The 19,336-nt window shown below is 42.0% G+C and overlaps 1 protein-coding gene across 1 annotated transcript in view; it reads right to left on the bottom strand.

The window, feature by feature from the left end:
* Positions 1-2,149: 2,149 nt before the first annotated feature.
* cdh22 (cadherin 22) overlaps positions 2,150-19,336 on the bottom strand; it is a gene marked incomplete at both ends in the record, with an annotated part of 48,623 nt that continues 31,436 nt past the window's right edge. The window contains 3 exons of the mRNA XM_080845442.1: positions 2,150-2,661; positions 9,919-10,170; positions 12,340-12,457. Of these exons, the coding sequence (XP_080701568.1) occupies positions 2,150-2,661; positions 9,919-10,170; positions 12,340-12,457 (882 nt within the window). The remainder of the gene's footprint in view (positions 2,662-9,918; positions 10,171-12,339; positions 12,458-19,336) is intronic.

Raw genomic sequence — 19,336 nt, 5'->3', positions numbered from 1 at the left:
CCATGTGTAATCAATTATGATGATTAATTCAGGAGCACAAAGCAAGAACATAATTTGTTAAAAGACATAGGTAGCCCCAGAGCATTGTCTGTCAATGCTCAGGTCCACAGAAGAAATGACACTACCCTACTGTGAGTTGCCCTTAGAGAAAAAGAAAACACAATTTATTACAGTGTGGTGATATGTTAGCATGCATGGGGCAGGAAATGTTATTTTACAATCCGTGGGAAGAGAACTGTGCACAGGGATAAAGTAGCATTGGAAGCGAGTACACGCACAATACCTAACCTAGTTTATTACAGCACACCACAGGCTCTAGACTGGCATATTTGTGTTTCATTAGGTTCAAAGGCCGCTCCTACATGTCCTTATTGTATTCAATAGAGGACTGTCAAATAGACTTGTGACACTAGTCTGAATGAGCCCGAGCTGAAGGCATCACAGTGACACACAGTACAGCATACATATGCTGTACAGAATCCACAAAATCTGCTCTGAAAAACATCCCTTCCATTGTACCCTGGTAAGTTGGTATGCCTTCTCCCCAAAAATTATTCAAAGAGGAAATAAAGGAATACACCAGACAAATGCATGTCTCACCAACCCAATCTTTGTTTTCAGCTGGAAAATCAAGGCTTTTATAATGCAAAGCCAATATGATTCCCTGACTAAGTCACCCAAGGTTCACCAGGGTAGTACCAAGGTATTAAAGCGCACATAAAACTTGTGTTGTCATTTTTGTCACCATCAAAAATACATTTTCATTTTTGTTGATATACAGTACATGTAGTTTTGCAAGTACCAAAGAAATTACCTGTAATCTTTCGTGTTTGTATGGTTCATTGTTGTGAAATGACACCTCTTGACTGAATAAATACAGGATGTACTGTATTGCTCCATCCACGGATACGTAATTTAAAAAAGCATTAAATATTTATTGTTTTCAACAGTATATTTCCATACATTTACAATAATGGTCAACATTAAAGAGCTCTTGGGTACTGAATGTTTGTGATATAGTGAATGTTTTTCCTAATCACCCTAACATCCCCACCCTCAAACAAAATCAGCTTAACAGAAGTAACGCTCAATAGAAACGAAATCTGATGCATAAACACACTCACAGTTCTGGTTTTTAACACAAAATTCTTGGGCAGTTGCTTGAAAACAACTCCAGTTGACGACCATGTAAGAAACCTCAGCCACCTTTGATCTTAAAAGATTATCCCTTTAAAAGAGTTAACACAGAATGTCCACAACGTGAGCAAAATATCACAACACAATAAAAAGTAGGCTATGTCAGAACAAAACCAATGCTTGCACTGAATTGACACATATTTTCTCTCTTTTGCCTCAAGCGTCTTTCTTCCCATGTTGTCGTCTTGTTAGTATTTTACAAAAGTGTTCCAAAAAAATACAAATACAAATATTTTCAATACTGTGTTGTTGTCTGTGACCCACATAATGCTGCTTCAACAATGAACCTTCACATTCACAATACCCTTCTTCAGTTTTGGGCAGTATAACAATGTTAGCTTGCTTTCTATTTTTGCTCCCTTTCTGCCCCTTTCCCAAATAAGTCCATTCATTCTGGGCATATCATTGTATTCAAGATGAATAAATAAATAAATATAAATTAATAAATACATAAATATGTTCTTCTTTAATAAATACATTTTGTTTAGGGGAGGGGATAGTTTGCCTTGGCTTGAGAACAAAAACGTGTCCCTTGACTTGAAATGCCATAATGTTCGTTTTCCTTTAAATGGTTATTTCTGGTCTCTGCCTCCATGGAGGAAAAAAAAGCACAAATACTAATGAAAAAAAAAATCCATGATGTTGGTCAAAGAGCAGTGGTGTGTATCTGTGATTTTTTCCCCCTTACTATTATGGGTCAATAATACCTGGCTTCCACCCGGTCTCTTAGCTACACCCAGAGCCCAGTTCATCACCCCATTTTAATCCACAACTGGAGAAAGAGAAAAAAATTGACTTTTTTTATTTTTTTTAAAGTAATGAAACTGTCATAACTGACTGGGTTTCCAAAGTGTCACAGGGGAGTGGGTTCAAGGACAGTTAGGACACTGGACTGTCAATATGAGTGAGATGGAGTGCTGGCGGCGGCAGGAGGTGGAGGAGGAGGAAGAGGCTAGGAGCCCTCTTCCTCAGGCTGTCCCGGGGCATAATAACCAGCCAACTGCCTGAACCGAGGCCCCCAGTCACTGAGGTACGAGAAATCTTGCTCTGAGGTGGTGGAGAGTGTGCGGATGGAGCTGAGGGAGAGTGCGGGAGAGCTGGTTCCCTCAAAGGCGTACGTCTGGAAGGAGTCGTACGGCGGCACTGAGAGGTCGGCGTCTGCCTGCTCCACCTTCTTGCGGATGTAGCCGTGGAACAGTGAGAAGTCCGCCGCACCGCCGTCACCGCTCACGCGGCTCTGGATCCACTGCGGCAGGCAGGGCAGCTCGGCGCCCGAGTCAGCACTCTTCACCTCTGGGAAGTCATAGAGGCTGCGCAGGGCGCTCATGTCGTAGGCCTGCGTGTCCTGCTCACCGCCGCCCTCGTCGTTGTACTTGATGACGTTGTCGCGCATGTCCTCCTCTTCCTCGGACATACGCTGGCCCTTGCGGTGCCGCTTCAGCGTGAGGATCAGCAACACCAGCACTTTGAGGAGGAGAGAATACACAAGCAGATTAGAGTGGAGATTATAGGTGTCAGGGAATAACAGACTGAGAGGCCAACAAGCAGAACATTTCAAATATTCTTCAGTGATAGATGATTTGATTGATTGGTTGATTTTCTCAATTTATTAAAAGACAACAATGGTTTTCCCTTCTTGGAATGTGTTTTGAGGTTGCAAAGTAAAACGGACAAAATATTACAGTTATGACAGTATACTCATACAATGACATTTTGGTCTTTATATCTTATTACAAAAGCATTTTTTTCCTACTTTTATCCACTGTGATTTGAAGGCGCCTGATGGCTCGTCTGGCTTGTCCAGACGCAGTATATATGAGAAGATGAGTGGAGATAATGAAACACTAAGTTTTGAATGCAGCTATATTGATTTTTAAGTGAACACAGTTAGCGTCAAGCTAATGATTCTTTAAGCGTTACAGTATGTGCTTGACATTTTAATAAAAGTCGATAAGCCTATCAGGCCACCGAGAGCCATCCATGGATTACTAAGGATAAAACCGCACAAGGCAAATCTAGATATGATTGTGCCGAGGTAACGCCTGCATAGATTTCTGTAATGACTGAGTAATACAAATCTGATTTGAAAATGAAAACAATTGAGACGGATCAGTTAATCGACTAATGGAACAGACGCAAACAAAAGCCTTATTCATGCCCATAAATCAATGAGCCTTTAATCCAAGCTGAATTATTTTCATTAGCATCTCCATTTGTAATTAGTTAAACTGACTTTTGGTTAGATTCCCAATCCCTTCCAGCAGCATCCTGATAGAACTCCTAAGATGTGTGGTAATCAAACCTAACCATACCCAGTCAAAGAGAGAAGTCAAAGAGAGAGAAGCCCGGGGTCAGTCCACAGCGCTCTCGTGTTTGTACGTTGAGGGGCTCCAGGTAAAAGAAGGGCTTTGAAAAAGCCTGAAGCCGATAGGTGAGACGACGACAGAGCGCCGCCGCAAATTAATAAAAGTCTCCATGAAAAGGCCTTGGTGCTCCTGATTAAGCCTTTTTTTTGAGATTCTTTGGTGTCACTTGAATGCTCCAATTTTTGCCAGCCTTTTAGAATCTGTGATTTCTCTGCACACATAATAGCTAGCGCAGACTGTGAGCAGCCACTCATTAAGGTTATGGTAATGCTTTACATTAAAGTTCCATTTATTAACATTAATTAAAAGCAGAAGTTATCATAGATAAAATATTAACGACAGCAATCAATATAATGAAGGCTGCGCAAATACTAAAGTTCATGGTTTGTTTATGTGAACACATACGTAAAACGTTATTAAATATGATTAATGTTAAGCCTTACGAACATTAAATCATATCCTAATTTCCTTTCATGACCTCACTCATCATAAGAAGACACAGATAAGGCTAAGGCAGGGATTCTTTGTGCCTGTTGATGAGGCCATAGCGCCATGTTTTTCACCTTCCCTGCCAAAGCTTTTTTTCCTGTTCTTCACAATGGTTTCGGGAAAACAGTGATGGTCATATTAATCTATATAAATGACTTGTGCAGGGAGGGGGGCTGTAATTGTCTTTATTCAGTGCAAATGACTTGAGAAATCACACAGAGGAAAATGGCACAGCGGCGCCCAGAGAGCCGCGGTCTGAGGAATGAGGTCGGGGATGTTGATCATCTGCAGCTCCCGCACGGGAAACACAGAGCGATGATCTGCCTCACAAAACCCGCCATTGCTGCTGCCGCCACCACTGCCGCGGCGCCCCTACTCACTCGCACTGAGCCACAGGGAGACGTCAGCCCTCCTTCTTTTTGTCCATCTCATTTCGCCTTTGTTTCATATTTGGCACTGTCTGACAAACTCATCACCAGGGGTGTTCAGCAGAACCTGCTTCAATTTCACAGCCCTGCTTCTTGATGGCGCCAAGCTTTCCAAAGCAATTATGCAACTGATGAAAAATCCACTAAGATTCCACCGCCCCAGCGATGCAGCCTACTGGCATCGACACACATCTTTTTTCGCCCATTAAATATTCAAGACCAGTGGCCCCTCTAGCGGCAGATCACCCGGAACAGCGTCACCCAAAGTGTCAAGGGTTAACGTCGAACGAACATGATCGCTTGACCGAGGGAGTGACCGCGCGGAGCAACCTTTGCACTCCTGACACGTGTGCGAACTTGTCCCGGGCCAAGGTGTTACCTCTGCAGCGTGTACCTGCGCGGCAAACATGTGGCGGCTTCTCCACCTACAGATGTTCCAATAAGCGGCCCTGACAAGACGGCTAATTTACCCTTGGGCTGGGCGCGCCGGGGACGGCATCACGGCAGATGGGCCGTAATTGGGACGGATGTGCACAGATGCCTCACCACGTCGGAATGGATTCATCACGTCACCCCTGGAACGAACTGATGGAGGGAGTGTTTGTTTTGCGGGTAATTAGGCAGAAATTTGTTTTCATTCTCCTCATCATGCCACTGCTGATCTCATAGGGGCGATGCAGCCTGTGGAGAGCCAAATACTCTCCCTCCACCCTGCCCCTCCAGCAGACACACACACACACACACACACTACAACATCATTTACACACACACTTCTCGAGCCCAAATCTCGTCCACTCCCACATTCGGAGTAAGAGACGTTTAACGGGGATGGTTAGGAACTCAACAGTGCCAGACAGAGCCTGTTAGCTCTTGCTGATTGTCTCCCCTCAGCACCCAGGCTCTCCACTCAGTGAATCCGGCACTGCCCTTTCTCATTCTTTTATGTCCTCTTCCTTTCCCAGATGCTTAGACTCTTAGCTGCTTAGACCACAGGGCCCTCAGAGCTTCCGGCTCGGCACAACCAAGCTTACTTATAACAGATGGTAAATGTGGAATAATTGTGTGTATTAAGTTTAACATTTGAATTATTATGAAGAACAATAGGTTCTACAATAGTTTATAGTAAAGGCATGGAGCAATGAATGACCATGTGGTATCTATGAATAGAATTCTGAATGCATTTAATATTCTTAATATAATAATTCAATAATGACATCATGCAATCTTAATATATTTGGGCCTATATGGTGTAAGTGTTAGACACAAACTGCTTTAAATATTAACTGAAGACATAGAAACATACTTTTATAGGCTATGAAATTATATTCTGGAGGAACTATGCCATTCCCTGTTCCTTTGCAACATGAAATAATTTAGCATAACGACTTGAACAGCTCTGTACACAAGCAAATCAAATATTAATTGTTCTTGCATACTTTCATAGTTGATATGATTGAGAAATGAAATAGAGCCATAAACATTAAAATGGCAGTAACATAGAGCTCATTACGACAACCTCAACGACCTAGATGCAACTTGACTCATTTAAAACCATGACAAACATGAAACACCACTCCCAAAACAGAAAAGGACTGAAACAAACACAATATATTCTCTCCAAATTGCCATGGGGTGCATGTTTGGAGAGAGAGAGAGAGAGAGAGAGAGAGAGAGAGAGAGAGAGAGAGAGAGAGAGAGAGAGAGAGAGAGAGAGCGAGAGAGAGAGAGAGAGAGAGAGAGAGAGAGAGAGAGAGAAAAAAAAGAGAAAGGGCATTCATGAAACTTTCAGAATTGACAACACAAGCCCTTTCTGTTTGGTTAGCCAACTGAGTGAAATAAGAGTGCTAGTATCTGGGAATGTCTGGAAAGCTGTGTCTATTTAAAGGCCCGGGTGTGCCGTGGGGACAGGAGTGCTGAGCCAGCTATTTCCTAACCATGGCGACATCGTTCAATATGTCCACAGCACTCTGGATGGCAAAGAGGGTTGATGTCATTCATAAAACCCTATATTGTATGTGCTCCTGTCTGAGCAAAAGCCTCTTCTCCCACATGAAAGAGAGCATCATCTAAAAAGCCTGACGAAAAAAAATGTCTCAGTGTTCTTGCTGTTGAAATTAGGAATTTTTAAAAAGGGACACAATACAGTATATTTCAAGTCAGAAGACATCACAGAACATAAGAGGAAAACCATGAGTAACCTTACTAATAGATAGTACATCTTTAAGAGATAGTACATCGATAAGTACATCAATGTACTATTTATTCAATATTATAAAACAATTGGGTTCTATCACGTTATTTAGCTGTTTCTGATTGGACGAGAGAAGTTCCATGCCATGGATTATCCCAGAACAACCCGACGGGGACTTCTCACAGCTAATAATAAATCACTCCGCGATGAAAAATTCTATAGCGCATTGCTGGCCTCGGTGGCTACGGCCGAACACCACCCGTGGGATTATCCCTTACCTACCCCACTCCCACTCGTGCTATATTGCTTAAGTATGTTCTATATTACTCTCCTGTTACATCTAGCTTACTCTACGTAAAAATAATTCTGGATTCATATAAAACTTATCTTGTTTTGGTTCCAATACTTAGGTCAATTTCTTTCCATACATGGTATAGTGGGTAGTGGAGTCAAACCAAATCACCAAGGAAAAAGTCATGACCTGCTCAACCTTACACCAATCAACCAACAGGGTCCTGCCGAGGGGGCCAACACAGAGGAGTGCCGGCCATGCATGGCTTGCAACCCGCTGAGCTTCAACAGACAAACAAGCTGGTGTTCTCAGGCTCAGGCTAACTGATGGACATCTACGACATCAGAGGTAGCAATGCCCACCTCCACAACAACCACTGAGAGTAGTAGGAGTAGGAGTACACTGGAAGTACACCATCACAAATCACCCTGACAAGTGGTCAAGTCAGAAGGATCCAACATCAAGCATTTTTTTACCTATGCTTTTTGCTTGTGACATAATTGTTTGTCACAGACACAAAAAAGACCACTTGCAGCAACAGTCGGTCAGTAGACCAGAGGCATACAATCAGACAAAGGGTAGCTTTTTTGTGCGTTCAGATTGTATAGTGGATAGGAAAGGAGTGGAGGTGGTCAATGCGGCACACACAGATGGGTTAGGACCAAGATCCCTTCTTCATTTCAGTTCAAGAGCATAAAGTGAATCATATGCCTCATGATCCGATCATATGAGAAACATATGGGCCGAAAAATCCACCACTTGTGATAGATATTGAAGAAATATGCAAGTAAAACTACAATTTTGATGTGCTCTTTTTCATTACACAACACACCCTCTTTTGAACAGATATCCATGGTTCTTCTTGCCAGTGAAGTCTAGCACCTGACCTTCAGAGGCATACTGGTTCCGGATGACAAGTTGTAGCCTGGCTTACTGGTGACAACAGCACAGGCTGAGTGGCCTTTTAGAAGGGAGACACAATAGGGCCTTGATCGCACTGGTAAATAACCTGGAGTGCACAACAATACATGTCAGATGTATGTATGCTTTCACAAAAAACTAGATTATCACGCTATGGTGGGTATAGAGAAGGCAGTAGAGAAAACACAAATACCCGAAATATGAAAGAGAGACAGCTTGTGTAAGCAAGGGCTTACACAAAGAAGTGTAAGTCTGTAAACTATGCTGACATATTTTGTCCAATAGCCAGTAGCTTATGAAGGCAATATTTTGTGTCATCTATTCTTTAATATTATAATAATGATAATAATAATAACAAAATATCATATATTGTTTATTATATATTTATTATATATTCTTTATTATTATTATTATTAATAATAATAATAACAATAATTACGGTAAAAATCTAATGTTAGTTCACTTTCCACATGATAACAATGTCAAAAGTTCAAAAGAGCAAGTCACATTATTAGCAGTTTGTCAGCTTTTAGCATTAACACATGCATTCTTTTTATGTTTGGTGAGAGCTGTGATGACAAAAATTACTCATCAGCCAAATAAGAAGGTAATCCAACAGGACAGCAATGCCAAAGGGCACTCACACTGACAAGTCCCTAAGTGAGAGGGGAGATGACACACAGAAGAATGGCACACACCAAGAGGCCAACAAAGTGAATCTTCACTGGAAAGCACAGGTGTGCCCTTTCATCAAACACAGCCTTGTGTATCTTCATCAACACAATTGCTTACTAGTGCAAAGACAGGCAGGGTCACCAAGTTATCTATCAAAACAACACACACCATACTCCAGGTTCCACTGGAAGGTTACAGCCAACCTGACATAACAGACAGTGGAAACAAAGAGGAAACAAAATTCAGAGATGAGCTGCAGCTACCAGTCTATGCTCCACTGTAACAACACTGTTGGGTGAAGTCAAGAAGACAGAGAAATGATGAGGACAGCGCATCGATATACGTTGTACTGACATTAAGAGTTAGATCAAGGCTTAGGTATATGGATACTCGAGCACAGAATGTCACTGTGTTTCACATAGTGAATAACACTGTAACTAATGTTGAACAGTAAATTCAGTGTAATGAGGTATATATAGTACAGATGGAAGACAGGTGTGCTAACAAGGAAATTAATCCAAGTCTGCTGTAAAGTTTCGTCACTACCACAGGGCTTAAGGGAGTAAGGTTTACAATCTCCAGTCATTTGCTCTCCATCACGCTTATCCCATAAAACCCTCCAAAACTCCCAAACCAGCTTGTTGCCAAAGGAACCAGCATTCTGATTCAATGCTCTTGATTCTGCACGACAGCAAGCATGACAGGGAGCCATAGCAGCAAAGGACAAAACAACATGGATGCTAGCTTTGACACAAACATGTCTCAAAGGGCTGGGGTTTAGGCTGCTCATACAACTATCTCCTTGTTGCAGAAAAACTAAATAATGTTTTGTTGTGTATGTGTAGGTATCAAGTATGGATTTTTAGATTTTAAAATGTACCTTATCCGATTTATAGGATGAAGAGTTATCAAGCTAGCTAGCTAACTGACAAGATATGTCTCAGAACAGCGATGGGCTCATCATATCTATGCGTCTTATTTTCAAAATGACAACACAGCTCTGAGTGTTACATCTGCATGCCAGTGGAAGCCAGGACATCTGGATTTTCCATTAATCCATCTAGTCATGCCATTAGGCTAATCATAATGCACATCAAGTTCACAGTTAATTTGATGTAATTTTATACAATGAATCCACCGACTTTCCTGCATTATTTTGAAGTTGAAAACAACATCGCTGAACTCTAACTGAACCCATATGGCATGTTTGCATCAGCTTCATGCAAATGCATGACAAGGAAATTCTTAGGGTCATTTGAATGCAGCATAACGCTTTAAGAGATCCCTTTTTCTCATTTTCTATTTTTCATTTTTGTTTCCATCTACCATGGTAACTAAGGTCATGGCCTCATAGCTCACCGATAAGGATGAGCATGCAGACCAGCAGGGCGATGAGGGCTCCGGGGCTGAGGGCTGCGGAGATGACGTAGGCTGTGGCATTGCAGGACTGGATGGCCCCATCTGGATCACAGCCACACACATGGATGGTCACAGTGCCCGTGCTGCTCAAGGCTGGGGGTCCGCTGTCCACCACGAGGATGGGCAAAAGGTAAATGTTCTGCTCCTGCCTGTTGAAGCCAGACCGCTGGGTCCTTATGCCGGCAGTATTATCTGGAGATTACAAAGGAAGTTGACAAGGCTGAGCAATATATCAACTCTAATGGAGCAGTGTAAACGATGTTAATTGGTAAGATTTAATATGCTGTGAGTTCAAACCAAGACAATGATATAGTCTGTAATGTTAACAGGCGATTGGGAGGCAAATTGTATTAGGCCTCAATGACAATTCCTTATTATTTTGTTATTATGTCTGAACAGTTGAATAACTGTGAGACAAATCGGGTTTTAGTTAAAGCAGACATTAAGGCAAGAGCCAGGACACCAACAATTATTTCATGTTTACAAAAAAAGGCATGAAATAAGAAGTTATGAGGAAACTAGCTGGTTAAAAGGACACTGGTTAAAAGATAACCCACAAATGTATAGTACAATTTAAATTACAAACAAGTGTTTCTAAGAGAGAGTACACATTCTAAGTTTAGCTTAAGATGAATTAAAACAATACTTAACATTACTTGAGAGGTAATGCACGTGTTTATACTTTAAACCTGACTTTTTGTTTTCTCCTCACAATACACAAATTCATGATGAATTGAATTTGTGAGTCATGCCTTCTTCTCTGATCATGCATAACACTGACACTTCATAAAATATCCTGTTTAATAATGTATAGTTAGAATTTCAGCACTCCCTGAAGCTTACCATTGTTACTTGATGCTCGTGCTCCTGAGCAGTAATTTAATTATATCCCACGAGAGCTGCTCCATCAGTGACAAACTATTGTTTGTCTGTACTTCTAACAATGACTGAAAAGTTTTGTGCCATAAAAAAGCGTCATGTTTGTCCTCATGTGTCAAAGCTCAATAAGACAGAATGCAATGTGAAGCCGTGATGGTGAAAGGAAAATGTGACAGATTGAATCTGACAGGCTGACAAATGTGTCCATGAAAACAGAAGTAGGGTGGACAAAAAAAGAGGTGGGATGATAAAAATGCCTGTGTATTTCTGTGTGTGTGGGTGTGTGTGTGTGTGTGTGTGTGTGTGAGTGCGTGTGTGTGTGTGTTGGGGCCTGGGGGTTGTGAAGGCTGTGGGAGGTTTGTGAGATGCTGTGCAAAGGCCTTGCACATATTTATGTTTTTGAAAAGTCTCCTTCACATATGACCCGTGTCATTCATGACATTGCTGATGTGTTTGCTGAAATGTCGTCCTGCTATGTAATTTCACGTCTAAATATAGCTTCTGTTATTGTGTGTGTGTGCGTATGTGTGTGTGTGTTTGTGTGGGTGTGTTTGTGGGTGTGTGTGTGTGCATATGTGTGTGTATGCATGTCTGTGTGTATGCGTGTGTGTGTCGGTGTTTTGTATATGTGTGTACGCATGTCTGTGTGTGTGTGTGTGTGTGTGTGTGTGTGTGTGTGTGTGTGTGTGTGTGTGTGTGTGTGTGAGTATATGTGTGTGTATGCATGTCTGTGTGTGTATATGTGTGTGTGTCGGTGTGTTTTGTATATGTGTGTGTACGCATGTCTGTGTGTGCGTGTGCGTGTGTGTGTGTGTGTGTGCGTGTGTGTGTGTGTGTGTGTGTGTGTGTGTGTGTGTGTGTCTGTGTGTAGAGCGACTGAATGCTGGCTGATGAGGGGTCCATGAGCAGCTCTCTGCGGCCCTCACTGGGGCATGGGAGTGCCGACACAGCAGACCACGCGCTGACATTTCCCTGGCTCTCTCCCCTGACATTTTCATCGTGTCAGATCAATCTTGATTTACCCACACGTCACATCCAGTTATGTTCACGTCTCTAAAGAGCCGTTTGCTAACAAATAAATCTTGTTTGGGTTGATTGGACAGTGTTAGCAGAGCAACAATAACCCCCCCCCCCCAAAAAAAAAACCATTAAAAAAACATATACATGGAAAATACTATAGAGTCTAATGTATAGTAGCATTCAGCTTGTTTCCAGTCAGTTTTGTCCAGGCAGTGTTTGCATTTGATGAAAATTGCAGCATTAACCTTAACTGCATTTTTATTATTTATTTCATGATGACTCACTGATATGTTCTACCTTGAGGATATGCATCATGCAATCAGTGACTCATATGAGAACAATTACTGAAGCAACAAATGGGCGCCATAAAAAATGTTACTAATTCAACATGTAAAGAACTCTCATAAAAGATTCAAATGTTTGCCCTTTGATGTGTGTGATGAGGTAGTGTGCAAACCTTACCTTTGACATCCCAGAGGGTGAAATGGCGGTTGCTGTTTGCCTCAGGTGCCAGGGTGAAGTAGAATCGATGGCCAGACTGGGGTTCATCTTTATCCACCACACTAATTGTGTGAATAATCTACAGGAAGCAACAAGAGAAAATAAGAGAAATGGATAGAAAAAAGGGAGAACAGAAAAAAAGGAACAATTAAGGACCAAAGTCATTCTTGAAAATGGCAACATCCTCATAATGTGCTCATCTTTCCCTTCTATAACTGCCAGCGCTTAAGATCCCCCTCTTGCTCTGGCTGATGAATTTCAATTCTTGGCTATAAATCAGCGTGGCAGTCTCACACGTGGGAAACTAAGAGGGCGAGTGGGACCCCGTTTTCACCCATGCTTCTGCTCCACGCCACGCTTATTAAATTAGCAGATCATGTAAAACAACAGATGGGTGTACTTATAAAAAGGAGAAAAAGGGACTGGGAGAGGGAAACCACTTCAGGCAATCATCTTCAAAAATCCAACTTTGGCTTATTGCTCTTTTCTCATTATATGCTTGTCAATAGGCTCACAGAGAATTTATTTCACTCGTCAGGGAGTCGAAGTAAATTCCAAATTGGAAAATTAGGCAGCCAACGACATTTCCCCCGTGCTCAACGTTTTTCCCCTTAATTTCCAGTCAGGTGGAAGTCAGAAGGACACACACACACACACACACACACACACACACACACACACACACACACACACACACACACACACACACACACAGACGAAACTCACGCATACACACTCATGCAAACACTTTTGTACCCACACGAAAGGGCAGGGGGGGTGGGGGGTGGAGGGAGGATAGAAAGAGAAAAAGCTAAAACGCATATGCATATGCACTCAGGTGCACTCTGGACTCCAGCGAAAGGGTTATATATTCTCAGTGTTTGTGTTCAAAGGAGGCTTCATATAATAAACAGCCGTAGTCCTCACAGTGGCACTTTTCACAATGATTAAAGCAAGCCATTTTCAGAGTGGCAAAGTATGGGTTTTAAGTCAGTGTCCTTGAGGACGTGATTTCCCTGACTTGGCCTACTGAGATGCTTCTGTGGATAAGTCCCATGGGAATAAATCCAACAATTACTTTAGTATATTTTGTCTTCACTTTCTCCAACCTCAGCTTGTTTGTTTGAAAAGCAAAGGGCTCTCAATTTCTTTCACTCTCTCTTTCTCTCTCCTTTTTTTCTTATTATTTTTTGGGGTATTTTTAAGGACCAGTTCAAACTGAACTGAACACAACATCTAATTAGAGCCACTATTGTTCTTTCACCCTGACATGGTGAAGCCATGGCCAAACTTGAGTCTTATGGAATAACTGTGGCTTTAACCTGTTATGTTATTCTTTTGCAAGCAGTGTAACTATAAGTGTTTAAAGGGGGTAGACCTTCAATAAGAGTGAATGTATTCCTTTTGGTCTGTATAGTGTGTGTGAGTGTATGTGTGTGCAGTGTCCAAAAAAAGGATTTTGTTTCTTGTACTCGATAACAATGTCCGACATTTAACCCCAACCTCAGTTCTGGTGATTAAGATCTGTCCTATACATTCCATTATTCTTTATCAATTTTATATTTTTAATGGAAATGGCATCTATCACAGATTTGTTTTATGTCAAGAAACGACATAAGGCATCCTATTGCCTTGGCTGTGCAAGTGGGTAATGTGTTCATTTTCACCATGTTTGATATAGAGAGTCATGAATGTTAATACGCAGCAATTGCTTGTGTCTACAGATGGACTGCTGTCCTCAATTCATTGCTTTCTGCAAAGCAGTCTGAGCCAATTTAAAGATCAATCCTCAGGTGGCGGCCTGTCAGGGATAAATTGCATGGGGACCATGAACAAACTCTCACTGTTGTCTTTCCTGTACAACAGCAAATGTGTTTAAAAGTTCAACGCAAGATTCAGACTTTTTTTCCCCTCCATTTTTTACATTTCATCTTCGCACAGAGCACAAACAAGCAGACAAGGGGCATACTGATGCCAGACACCTGCTGTGTGCATTCCCTATCTAGCCACCCGCATCAACACGTTCATTTAATCCAGCCGGTAAACAACGAGACGAGTACTCTTGGCAACAAAGTCGGCATTGTCTCCCCGTTGTGACGCTTTGAACCGACTATCTCCTGTTTGGTCTGCGAAAATAATGATGAAAAAAACTAAACAAAAAACAATAGGAAAGCCCAGGAACAAAAACACAATATTTCATTATTTAACCAAATGAATGTTCATTGTTGGGGAGATAATAAAGAAGGAAAGCAGTGTCAAGGACAACAAATAGTGGTGATCTGAAATATGCTGCATTGTCTGCAGTCCCTATGGCTTCCAGTGTGTGCAGAAGAGAGAGCGAGGGAGAAATAAAGAGAGAATGAGAGAAAGTGTGTGTGTGTTTGTGTGTGTGTGTGTGTGTGGGAGTTTATTGACTAGCAAATGCAACTCCCCCAAGCACAATTGCCTAATTAGATTTCTATCCAGTGGTCCCCTTCCTGACCTGTAAGCTTCAGTGACCCTGGAAAGCAGGAGAAGGAGACTATCCCATGTCCTGAAGGGCCAATCCAGACTAAAGGGTCTGATGCTGTGTTTATGTTCACATTGGTGGGAGTTAACTAGAACAAGAAAGATTATTTCTGGGGAGAAAAAACAAGCTCTAGATTTACTGCTTCAAGTAAAACTGTAACTGTAAAACTAAGGATCTGAGAAGAAGAAGAAGAAGAACAGGAGTTTGAAAAATAAGATGTGTATAATGTCAAACAAATATTCAAGGATGAGGAGATTTCTGTTTGTCTGTGTGTCTTCGTGTGTGTGTGTGTGTGTGTGAGTGTGGGGGAGGGGGTTGAAAAATTCATCCCTAGTTATAGAAATGAAAAGTAACAACTAAATATAGGAAAACACATACTTAAAGGCCCCAATCTTTAAATTCAAGTTGCTTTTCCTTTGACATGTGTATGTGTGTGTGCGTGTGTGTGTGTGTGTGTGTGTGTGTGTGTGTGTGTGTGTGTGTGTGTGTGTGTGTGTGTGTGTGTGTGTGTGTCTGCATGCATATGCGTGTCTGTGTGTGTGTATCATGAGTGTAGAGTACATTTGCTAGTGCATTGTGGGGCTTTCGAGAGGCTCAACATTAGTCATCTGGCTTTGTCTGTCCCAGGGGAGGACTAAACCCTTGCAATCTGTCACAGGGACCCATGCAGGGCTGTTTGATATCTTGTGTCGAGTTGACAGGCCTCTCGTCCCCGGGCCATTCTTAGTATTTGCCTTTCCACCCGGCCTTTTCCTGCGCACATGGCACTATATGATATCTGTCCCTTTGTATTTAATCAGCCCAATATCCAAAATACCACAGGGATGTGGACAGGAGCCTTGCACAGTCAAAGTTGCTTCATCTGTCAATCAGACGAGGGCAGTCAAGGAGAATGGGGCTGGGATGGGGGCCGAGAAGGGGGAGAAACAGACAGAGCGAGAAGGAGAGAGAGAGAGAGAAAGAAAGAAAGAGACTTGCTGGGTGACAAGTGGTTTCGTGTCACAGCCCACCCGTAACTCAGTGACGTGCTTTTTGAATTGAGAAATCGCACATGATAAAGGACACGTGGCTCTTTTTTTCCCTCTTTATCTCACCAGCGGCCTTTGGCTGCTGATTGTGAAGAGGAGCCATACGGATCACTCAAGGGTGACTAATAACATCATTAAATCCTCCCCTCTCCCCAAAACCCTTGATTGAAAGACACCCCCTGCTTGTGTGGAGCTTGGATGACGATCATCATGAGATCACAAAAGGACAAGCCTTCAGTCTCTCCGTCTCTGCCTTCATCTGAAGGAATGGCACCAGAGCCAACAAACCCGAATGCAAAACATGGTTTGTTTGAGTTTTTTTGCCACGTTCGCAAGACAGTCGCACCAGCGCGAGGAAGTGTGTCCCGGATCCAAAGCTGCTTATCCTGTGTCGCTTAAGTCCTTTATTTGTGTCTTCAGCCATTTTCCCCCTCAGATTTGTTCCTCCTTTAAACACAAACAAATACGCTGTGTTGTCATCCTTCAAATGGGATCAAACCCCATGCATTTAAAGGCTTTAGCTAATCTGATTTCACTGTCCTGTCACCAGACCTGAGCTGTGAGGCAAAACACACTGAGAGGATGAGTGCTAACATGGAGCATCGAGTTGAATGTCTTAGAGCCTTCTAATTGGGCTTACTGTGGATATTGTTTTGTTGACGGTTTCTTAAATGACTCAACACGTCACTGATTAGAATTGCACGGCTATGCCTTATGAAGCTTCACAGACAAGCCCCATCACGAGACATGAAAATACGTCTCCATGGCAGACGAGGTGAATGTGTCATGGTCTGCATGCCATGCCAGACCAGAAAGCAAGGAAATCATCAAGAAGTTAACAAGCCACATGAAACATGCCTATTGATCATTTTTGATGAAGTTGTTGTTCACTGACCCTACTAGTTCCATAAATCAAGAGACCTCCGCTTCCATCTTCCCTATCATGTCCTTTAATGCAGCATTCATTTCAGAATAAACTTACATACACACATAGTTTCCATAAAATACTCTTTTGGCTCTTGCTCTGCCAACAAATGAACCAAACAGGAGAAGGCCTGTATACACAGCTTGTGCACCAGGTGTAGGAGAAAGTGAGGTAATTACATTTTTTCTCTCTCTCACAAGTCTGTTTTCTACCCACGTTACCACATTGATTAATTATGTATCCGAGAATAGAAAAATGTATGTTCACGGCACCATCGTCCCCCCCTCCTCTCTCTCCCCTCTGCATCCCCTCCAGCCAATTTACAGTACAAATAGTGGGGTTTTAGGGACTGGCTGACTAACACCCCCACAATTCATGGGCCCAGGCCACTGGTCATTATGAACCCATTATACTTACCTTGTGTAATAGGTGGAAGGCAAAGGAGAACACATTTATGAAGGCTATGTATTAAATTGACCTATCAGTATATAGCATGATGATTTGGCAGCGCAGCCAATTTCAAGATCACGGTGTTGGCGAACAAGCCAAGTCCAAGAACATCCCAGAAAAAAACTACTTTCTCACTCACATTCACTAGCTCGCCCTGATCAAGATGGCAGGCTGGCAGTGGAACATCGAAGAAATTGTTCCCAAACCATCTGACCCTCAGATATATAACTTATGACGTTCATGGGTTATGCACTTACATTATTATATTTCTCTAAACTCAATAGAAATACATATTCTCACTTTTAAGTCATTGGTAAATATACAGCGGGTTCTTCCCTTTTTTGTCATCGCTCTTCCCCTTACTCAATTTCATCTTCCCTTCCGGCTAACCACAACCTTTACCTCCCTCCTGATTGGTCGGCTACATACAAATAATGTAAAACATATTTATACCAAGTATTTTAACAACATTGCAATCACTATACACTTAGCACTTGACCACCACACCTTGTAAATAATACAGTCCATGAACTTAACCATGAAACTACAGCCAGAAAACATCAACAAAATATTAACCAACTGTAAGATCACCACACTAAATGTGTTTAACCTTTTAATTCTATTTATACTATTTATGAACTTTTTGATTTCTGAATGCATCAACTCAAATTATGACCTTATACCCCAAAGTGTTACACACACACACAATGATCCCTGAAGATTGTGTGAAAAATACTTGAAAAAAGAAAAATAGATGAGAGCTGTTTTCTTGCTTTTTGTCCAATACAAAGCAGACTTTTGTGAAATACCTTTGACCTTACCAACATAATTTCAGTGCCATTACCCAGAAGTAGGTCAGAACACTGACAATATTTACTAGACAACCCCTACTGTTGCAGGGTACTGAGCGGTCAGAAAGTGGGTTTTCTTCCATCAACACTAAACCTAGGTCAGTAGAAAACTGAAAAAAAAGACATCCCATATATACTGTATGAAGTACATAATGTTTTCTCATTTACCACCACCAATGTTCCCTCAACACATTGTGGGCTCTTTGAAGGAAGTAGCCCCCTGGAGAATGGCTACGGAGGGAATTTTTCAGGGTGATGTCTGCCTGCAATGATGATTACGTGGACAGGGTTAACGCCGGGTCGGGTGTGGAGGGGCCAGGGCTGGACAGGAGGATCTGTCTGGGGAAGCCTCTCTAGTGTGCAAGCGCATAAGGCGGCGAGCGCTTTAATGTACTGGGACGAGGGGAAAGGCTTCAACCTCATTTCAGTGATTAGAGTAGGAGGCATTGGCTGGACGTTGTGTCTTTCTATTTTTTTATTATTATTATTTTAAAGCCCTGCACATCATACCTGGCTTCAACTGAGCCGGGAGTTGTTGATTAGAAATGGGAGAAAATGAAACAGAACAATCACTCAGTTCATATTTTCCTGTCCTCACAGCGGATTGGAATTCTGGTGTCATTCTTGAATCTGGGCCGAGATGTTGCAGATTCAGCTGGCCAATAGGAGCACACATTAACAAAATGAGATGTCTTTCGAAGGAAAACACTTTCTCCTGGTGAGCATATTCTACTTCATAAAAAAGGGCAATAAGTGAGTGAGGGCTCATTTGCCCTGTGCATCCCTGTGCTAAGAACTTTCTTTGCGCTGGTAAAACATTTGGTGTTTCATGGATTAACGAGATTGACTATGTCACTTTAGAACAGCAGACATATTGCACACTTTCATGCTCATTCACTCGTTCATTACACAAAATGTCCCAGTACTCACACAGAATGCATTTATTTAAGGCCATACAACAAAGTGCTATCCAGTGCACCAAACCATGAATCCTATAGCAAAGCCTCCTACTGGAAAAAAATGAGTTTATAAATTGCCTTTGGAACAAAATGTCAGACAGATCATTTTTCTCAATTGAAAAGGGTCCAAACTACAGGCCAAGGAAATAATGAAACAATTCTGACAAGAAGGGAAAGCAATTGGCTTTGTACTAAAACTGACACAAACTGATTGTTCTGCATTGCTTTCAGACTGG

Source organism: Sprattus sprattus (genome assembly GCF_963457725.1).
Source record: "Sprattus sprattus genome assembly, chromosome: 10".
Taxonomy (NCBI): domain Eukaryota; kingdom Metazoa; phylum Chordata; class Actinopteri; order Clupeiformes; family Clupeidae; genus Sprattus; species Sprattus sprattus.
The sequence above is the reverse complement of the archived record's forward strand: the minus strand, read 5'-3'. Positions and strand labels throughout refer to the sequence as shown.